The sequence below is a fragment of the Otolemur garnettii genome, unplaced genomic scaffold (assembly GCF_000181295.1).
Source record: "Otolemur garnettii isolate 467f Iridium unplaced genomic scaffold, OtoGar3 scaffold00094, whole genome shotgun sequence".
In the NCBI taxonomy this organism is placed as follows: Eukaryota; Metazoa; Chordata; class Mammalia; order Primates; family Galagidae; genus Otolemur; species Otolemur garnettii.
The window spans coordinates 2,889,514-2,898,057 of NW_003852489.1; the positions used below are offsets into that span (position 1 = coordinate 2,889,514).

At 43.7% G+C, this 8,544-nt stretch overlaps 1 protein-coding gene and 1 non-coding gene across 3 annotated transcripts in view; both read right to left on the reverse strand.

Moving 5' to 3' along the window:
- TEX14 (testis expressed 14, intercellular bridge forming factor) overlaps window positions 1-8,544 on the reverse strand; it is a 110,035-nt gene that overhangs the window by 88,847 nt on the left and 12,644 nt on the right. Inside the window, exon 2 of one of the 2 annotated variants that reach the window (XM_003795580.3) lies at window positions 1,770-1,906. In XM_003795580.3, coding sequence (XP_003795628.1) covers window positions 1,770-1,905 — 136 coding nt within the window. In that variant the 5' untranslated portion in view covers window position 1,906. Of the gene's footprint in view, window positions 1-1,769; window positions 1,907-8,544 lie in introns of those variants that run through there. The other variant, XM_012808800.2, reaches the window with a different exon arrangement.
- LOC111727120 lies at window positions 6,315-6,478 on the reverse strand. The gene has a single exon (XR_002774748.1). It is a non-coding gene; the product is annotated as a U1 spliceosomal RNA (small nuclear RNA).

Consider the following 8,544-nt stretch of genomic DNA (forward strand, 5'->3'; position numbering starts at 1 on the left):
AAAAAAAAAAAAAAAGAAAGAAAGAAAGAAAAGAAAAAAAAGAAAGGATTCTTTAAAAGGTTTTCAGGCTGGGTGCAAGGAGGCCCTTGCCTGTAATCTCAGCAGTCTTGGAGGCCAAGGCAAGAACACTGCTTGAGGCCAGGAGTTGAGAACAGCCTCCAACTCCTCAGTTGGAGAAGAGATTTGAGTTTGCTATGAGCTAGGCTGATGACATGGAACTCTAGCCTAAGGGTGGGGGTAGGGGTGGGGGTAGCGGAGTAAGACTGTCTCAAAAAAAAAAAAAAAAGACAAAGAACAAAAACGAGAGGAGAGGAGAGACAAGGAGAAGAGAAGCACAGTGGCTCACTGTAATTTTAGCACTCTGGAAGGCCCAGGCAGGTGGATTGCCTGAGCTCATAGGTTCGAGACCAGCCTGAGCAAGAGCGAGATCTTGTCTCTAAAAAAACAAGAAAGAAAGAAAAAATAGCCAGGCGTTGTAGCAAACACCTGTAGTCCCAGCTACTTGAGAGGCTGAGGCAAGAGAATCTCTCTTTTTTTCTTTTCTTTTTTAGAGACAGTCTCACTTTGTTGCCCTCGGTAAAGTGACGTAGCATCACAGCTCACAGTAACCTCCAGCTCTTGGGCTTAGGTGATTCTCTTGCCTCAGCCTCCCAAGTAGCTGGGACCACAGGTGCCCGCCACAATACCGGGCTATTTTTTTGTTGCAGTTTGGCCAGGGCTGGGTTCGAACCCACCACCCTCAGTATATGGGGCAGGTGCCCTACTCACTGAGCCACAGGCACCGCCCAAGAGAATTTCTTGAGCCCGAGATTGCTGTGAGCTAAGACTACCAAGGGCATCAAAGTGAGACTCTCTTTCCAAATAAATAAATAAAAGGAAGGGATAAGGGAAATAAAAGAAAAGAGAGGAGCAGGTCTGGAGCTCTAGATCAGGAGCCAGGTATCAGGAGAGGTTTTCTATGTATATGGGTTTTGTTTGTTTGTTCTTTTGAAGATTGCCTGAGCTATGTTTGCTATTTCTTTCTAGTTTATAAGCTGAGCTGCCAGTAGCCTCCAACAAGAAAACCCTAGAAACAAAAGCAACAAGTGGAAACAAGGAGCAAGAAAGGAAAGCACAGTGAAAGCTGGCCTTCTCAGTCAACTGTAGGAGTCAGGGGACTCAATGGATGGAGCAGATTTGAAGGAAAAAAGAAAAGCAGGCAGAATCAGAGGTGAGTAGACTGCGAGAAATGTTAGGAGCCTAGCAGCTAGAAGACCCTGTGGTTCCCCGGCACAAAACAGCCCCTAAACAGGGATTTATGACTTCTACTGAACAAAACGACTGCACTGGTGGAGCATATCAAATCTCTAAAGTTAACTTCTGGATTTCCCCAAGAATTTAATCATGTTATTATGATGTGCTTGGTTTTCCTCCAAATGTTATTCAGAAGTGTGGACCAAGTTGCATCTCCTGTCTCAACAAGGTGCTTACTTTTCTTTCTTTCTTTCTTTCTTTTTTTTTTTGAGACAGAGTCTCACTTTGTTGCCCTCAGTAGAGTGCTGTGGTGTAACAGCTCACAGCAACATCAAACTCTTCGGCTCAAGCAATTCTCTTGCCTCAGCCTTCCAAGTAGCTCCTGCTACAGGTGCTCACCAGAACACCTGGCTATTTTTTTGTTGTAGATGTCATTGTTGTTTGTCAGGCCTGGGCCAAGTTCAAACCCACCAGCCCTGGTGTATGTGGCCGGTACCTTGGTCACTGAGCTAAAGGTGGCGAGCCAAGGTGCTTACCTTTCTTAAGAATCTTCTTCACTTTCACATAGTTCCCTTGTCTGACATACTCATGTAGCTGAGCTTCCAAGGAGTCATTTCTTAAAGTACCAAGCTGAACAGGACAAGGGACTGGAAGATGAATAGCTCGAGACATCCTGTTTCAAAAGAGACCAACATGTTTATTGTAGTCAAACGAGAAAACCGAAACTTTGATTCTTTCACATTTAGAGACCTGTTCACCCATCTTCATTAATAATGAATAAGATTAGGAGAATAATTACTGAAACTCTATGAGATATTATTTTTGAAATTGAAGACCTGAACATATTTATCACTAATTCCCAGAACTGAAATAGTGATGACTAGAAGGAAATAAAATTAGAGATATACATGTTTATTGTGTCATTAAGATAATTAAGAGAGTATTATTGCCTTTGAAAGGTTAGAACACAAATGCAGTTATTATGTACTATTGTAGATGGTATTGAGCCAGCAAAGTGGCCTGCAAGGTGAAGTCTGAAAAGCAAAGCTGACTTAGTATGCTCAGTCTTCCCCAAACACCTTCTATGAATTATCAAGTTAAGGTTTCACCATAATTGTGAGGAGGTTTGTCTCAGCAGACTTTGAGGAAGTAGTCACACACAGACAATAGGTATTTTGATCTTGGTAGAGTAAATTTACTTTGATAATGTTTTCTTTTCTTGTTTTTCTTTCTTTCTTTCTTTTTTTTCTGAGACAAGAGTCTCACTCAAGTCAGCCTGGGGTTGAGTGTCATGGCATCATAGCTCAGAGCAACCTCAAATTCTTGGGCTCAATCCTGAGCATCTGAGTCTATTGGCACCTGCCACAATGCCCAGCTAGTTTTTCTATTATTTATTTATTTGGGGAGCAGTTTTTATAGTTTTATTTAAACACAAAGTGTGCACATGTGCTGCCCACTATTTTCTTTGCTGTGTAGCCTGGCATTGGGATTGGTGACTCTGATGGCCAGCTGGGCTGCTCTTTCCATAAAGACTTTGGGATTCTTGGATAAAACATTGTGAGTAATCTCTGCAGAGTAAGATTTGTTGCACACTGGCAGCACTTGGAGCTCCTTGACATTATGGCTGCAGGACTTGCAGAAAGCACTGGGCAGCATATACTTTGTTTTCTTGTTGCTCCCATAACCAAAGTTGGGCATCAAGATTTGGCCTTGAATATAGAGGATTAAACATCATACTTACTACAACAGTCACCGATATTATAACTCATCTGAGGAATTACTGAGAACAAGACATTCTCCTGGCAAGCCTGGAAATCTCTTGTGACTTGGAAGGCAAGCCACCAAGCAACTCAGTAATCCTGGAGGAGCAAAGTTCAGTCCTGTAGTAGTAAGGCTAATGTTAAATGTTAAGCATTTTATGACAGTACCTTAAAGGATTAGTGGAGAAAAATTGCATTTAGTATTTTGAAGATCATTTCCTTGAGTACATACTCTGTTGGCAACTACGAGATCATGCATGCAACCCCTGTATATCTTTGCTTAGTAATCTTTCCGCCTATTATGTATCTTCTCAATAAAAGGACTCTGTAAGAAGTGCTCAGTGCTATCCTGCACCTATGGTTACCCTCACCTCTTGCAGTGTGTACTGTCAATTGTGTCTTGCATGATCATTTATGCGGTTGCGAAACTTGAATCTTCTCCAAACCCTGTTGTCAATACCTCTGGGTTTCCTCCAGTTACACTTAATTTTGACATATCAGTCTGACCGGTGCCAGATGAACTTCTTGGTTTTCAATAATCTGGGGCTTCACAAGGGGTCTGAGGGTGGACATGATGCCAAATAGGAGATGGTTGCCACCTCTGCAGGCGGCCCCAAGGAAGAAAAAGCACTTTTCCATTTTTTAGTAGAGATGGGGGGCGTCTCACTTTGCTCAGGCTGGTCTTGAACTCTTGAACTCAGGCAATCCACCTGCTTCCAGCCTCCCAAAGTGCTAGGGTTACATGCATGAGCCACTGCACCTGGTTATAATATGTTTTCTTTGATGATTTTTTTAGATATTTTTTAAAGTGAAAATTACTTTTATGTTGTTTAAACATTTTGCATTGTTAAAGCGAAGACTACTTCCATGTTGTTTTCTGTCAGATAAAGTTAAAATTTTCTAGGTTCCTTTCCTGGTATTCCCATTATAAAAGTTATTAGAATTGTAACTGAGGCAGAACAATCTTTGAGAGACAGACTACTCTCACTGTTCTCCAGAATTGCTGGCTTTCTGAGAAATAAGGTTTGGTGAACCTAATCCCCATCTCTGCAAATTGGCTGCACAGTGCCAGGTGACTGGACTCTCTTCATCAGTAACAGTATAATGCAGTGAAGCTAGGTGTGGTGGTTAACACCTGTAATCCCAACATTTTGCAAGGCTTAAATTGGAGGATTTTTTGAGCCCAGAGTTCAAATCCAACCTGGGCAACACTGTGAGATCCCATTTCTTAAAGAAAAAAAAAAAGTATATATATATATATGTGTGTGTGTGTATAAATATAAAAAATGGCTTGGCACCCATTGGCCAGCGGTTAGGGTGCCGGCCACATATATCAGAGCTGGTGGGATCGAACCTGGCCCAGGCCTGCTAAACAACGACTACAACAAAAAATAGCCAGGCATTGTGGTAGGTGCCTATAGTCCCAGGGACTTAGATGGCTGAGGCAAGATAATCACTTAAGCCAAAGAGTCTGAGGTTGCTGTGAGCTGTGACACCACTGCACTCTACTGAGGGCAACATAGTGAGCTGTCTCAAAGAAAAACAAAAACAAACAAACAAACATAAAAACACTGAAGCACAATTCCTAGTACCTTAGACTGTAACTGTATTTGGAGATAAGATCCTTAAAAGGCTGATTTAAATTATAATGTGGCTCAAGGAGTAGGGAACCTGCTCCATATACCAGAGGTGGTGGGTTCAAACTTGGCCCCAGCCAAAAACGGCCAAAAAAAAAAGAAAAAAAGGGCTCCGGTCCCATATACAGAGGGTGGCGGGTTTGAACCCGGCCCTGGCCAAACTGCAACCAAAAAAAAGCCGGGCATTATGGTAGATGCCTGTGGTTCCCCGCTACTCATGAGGCTGAGGCAAGAGAATCGCCTATGCCCAAGAGCTGGAGGTTGCTGTGACCTATGATGCCACTGCACTCTACTGAGGGTGACAAAATAAGACTGTCTCTAAAAAATAAAAATAAAAATAAAAAAAGCCGGGTGTTGTGGCAGGTGACTGTACTCCCAGCTACTTAGGAGGTTGAGGCAAAAGAATCGCTTAAGCTCAAGAGTTTGACGTTGCTGTTAGTTGTGATGCCACAGCACTCTACCGAGGGTGACATAGTGAGACTCTGTCTTGGAAAAATAAAATAAAATAATAAATTATAATGAGGCCCTTAGGGTAAGACCTCAGAACACAACTCTGTCAGCACCTTGATCTTGCTTGAACTTATAGCTCCCAGAACTGTGAGAAAATACTATTATTTAAACCACCCAAACTGGCTCAGCACCTATGGCTCAACCGGCTAAGGCGCCAGCCACATACACCTGAGCTGGCGGGTTCGAATCCAGCCCGGACCGCCAAACAACAATGACGGCTGCAACCAAAAAACAGCTGGGCGTTGTAGCGGGCGCCTGTAGTTCCAGCTATTTGGGAGGTGGAGGCAGGAGACTCGCTTGAGCGCAGGAGTTGGAGGTTGCTGTGAGCTGTGATGCCACGGTTCTCTACCCAAGGCGACAGCTTGAGGCTCTGTCTCATAAAAAAAAAAAAAAACAAAACAAAACCACCCAAACTGTGATACCTTTTTTAAGATAATAAGTTTTGTTAAGTCCACTTAATGAAAACACCCACTTTTACTTATTTACTTTTCATTAGTTTAAATCCTTGGCCAGCACAGCATCACACACATTCTGTGTTCAATGGCAGCCCACAGCATCACACACATTCTGTGTCCAATGGCGGCCTTAGCAGGAAAATTGCTTCGTTATTTGGGACCAACCATGCCACTGTTTCTGCAAGCTTGCCTCACCTTTCCCCAAATACTCTGGTTGTGTTCAGTTGCCACCAAGAGCCACTATGTTGTTCTTTGCTTTGTATATGTAACCATATCTCTTGCCCAAATAAAATCCAGATTCAACTCGCATTAACACTCCTCAACTTTTAAGACCTGTGTGCTCTCTTTGGTTCTGGAGATCCCTCTTACAGCCAACCAAAAAGGGCCTTGGACTACAACCTCACAGATACATTCGGTTTTTAGAAGCCTTGCTTTTAGTATTAGGCACGGTGGCTCATTCAAAGGCAAGTAAATGGTCCGAGCTCACAGGTTTAAAGAACAGCTAGAATTAGAGCAAGGAGTCGTCTCCAAAAAAAGTCAAGTGTTAGACTCGGCACCTGTAGGATCTACCTACTCCAATAGCTAAATCAAAAAACCCAGATGAGCACAGAAATTTGAGATTTGTTATTAAACCTCAACTGAATAAACATCTATCTTAAAATCCACAATTAGGTACAAGACCTGAATTAGTCCCGTCTATCGTTTATAAAACTTTGCATCAGGGGAAAGCGCGAACGCAGTCCCCCACTACCACAAATTATGCAGTCGAGTTTCCCACATTTGGGGAAATCGCAGGGGTCAGCACAGCCGGAGTGCAATGGGTGAGCCTCGCCCTGGGAAAACCACCTTCATGATCATGGTATCTCCCCTGCCAGGTAAGTATGAATCATGCAGTTTGAGTTTTGCTTCACCCTAGTCCTCAACACATTACACAGTTATGGTCAATTGTACTGTGCGTTCTGTAGACCTTCAGTTAGAAACTACAAATATCTTCATACAATAAGATCAAACTACATCCTTTTGACTATTTGTAGAAATTATTCCGCAAGAAGAAAGCTGTAGCACCGGCAATCACTGCGCTCTCATCTACATATCCCCGCCTCCTCCAATGATGTCACCATACCTTTCAACCTTTTTTTCATGCTGTTTGCTCACAGGTGAACTCGCTCTAGCTACCCGTCCCAAAGATCCAAAAGACATCAAAATGGAGACATTTTGATTACTTGCCTTTTCAGGCATAAGCAAAGGTTCTGACGTGAGTTTGTAATGACGTCAGGACTAGTCTGAACAGGGCGCTGCAGGGCAGTTTGAGAGGCGTTTGCGTGGGGCTGCTCCACTCTGGGATTTCATCAAACCCTCAGGCTCTCTCAGCTTCCGTTTCCCAAAATTATAAAGTAGAAACAATACTGTCTATCTCACAAAGATTTTATGAGGGCTGAATAAGAGAATGTGTATAAAACGTGGCTGCAAGGCCCCTAACGCCTCTCAGGCCATTGTGTACCTAGACTCAGATGCCAGCCTTGTCAAGATTACTCTCTGCAATTCTTGGCCCAAAGGGAAGCAGCATCCGGCCTGACGTGGTGTCCTGTGGCTATAGTCCCAGCTACTCTTTCAGAGGTTATAGTGAGATCATACCACTACACTCCAGAGTCTGGGCCACTGTATTCCAACCCTGTCTCAAAAAAAGAAAAGAAGAAAATCTCTTATGACTTCATTGATTTTTAAAAAATGAACATATATTATTATGTATGAAATATCTTCTACCCGGGTGGTCGCTCAGGCCTATAATCCTAACACTCTGGGATTGAGGTGAGAGGATCACTTGATCTCAGGAGTTCAAGACCAGCCTGAGCAAGAGCAAAACCCACCTCTATTAAAAATAGAAAAGTTAGCAGGGCATTGTGGCAGGTGCCTGTAGTCCTAGCCCCTGAGGCTGAGGCAAGTTCACTTGAGCCCAGAAGTTTGAGGTTGTCCTGAGCGAGGCTAATGCCACCACACCCTAGATCAGCGGTTCTCAACATGTGGGTAGCCACCCGGAAGAACTGTATTAAAAACTTGTGGCATTAACAAGGTTGAGAACATTGCCTTACATCATCTGACAGAGTAAAAGTGACACTCTGTTCAGGAAAAACAAAGAAACAAGCTCAGCACTGGTAGCACAGTGGTTACAGCGCCTGCCACATACACCAAGGCTGGTGGGTTCAAACCCAGTCTGGGACCAGCTAAACAACAATGACAACTGCAACCAAAAAAAAAAAAAGAAAAAAAATAGCCTTGTGTTGTGGGGGGCACCTGTAGTCCCAGCTACTTGGGAGGCTGAGGTGGGAGAATTGCTTAAGCTCAAAAGTTAGAGGTTGCTGTGAGCTGTGACGGCAACAGTACTCTACCATGGGTGACAGCTTGAGACTCTGTATCAAAAAAAAAGTATTTTTTCCTTCCACTTAAAAAATTACTTTCCCTGCTCGGTGCCTGTGCCTCAAGTGGTTAAGGCGCCAGCCATATACACCCAAGGTGGTGGGTTTGAATCCAGCTGGGGCCCGCCAAACAACAATGACGGCTGCAACCAAAAAATAGCTGGGCGTTGTGGTGGGCGCCTGTGGTCTCCGCTACTTGGGAGGCTGAGGCAAGAGACTCACTTGAGCCCAGGAGTGGAGGTTGCTGTGAGCTGTGATGCCACGGCACTCTACCCAGGAGGACAGCTTGAGGCTCTGTCTCAAAAAAAAAAAAAATCATTTTCCCCCCTCATTTTATTTTTATTATTATTTTCTTTTTAGAACTAAGTCTTGGCTTGGTGCTTATGGCTCAAGTGGCTAAGGCACCAGCCACATACATCTAAGGTGGCGGGTTCGAATCCAGCCTGGGCCCACCAAACAACAATGACGGCTGCAACCAAAAAATAGCCAGGCATTGTGGTGGGCACCTGTGGTCCCAGCTACTTGGGAGGCGGAG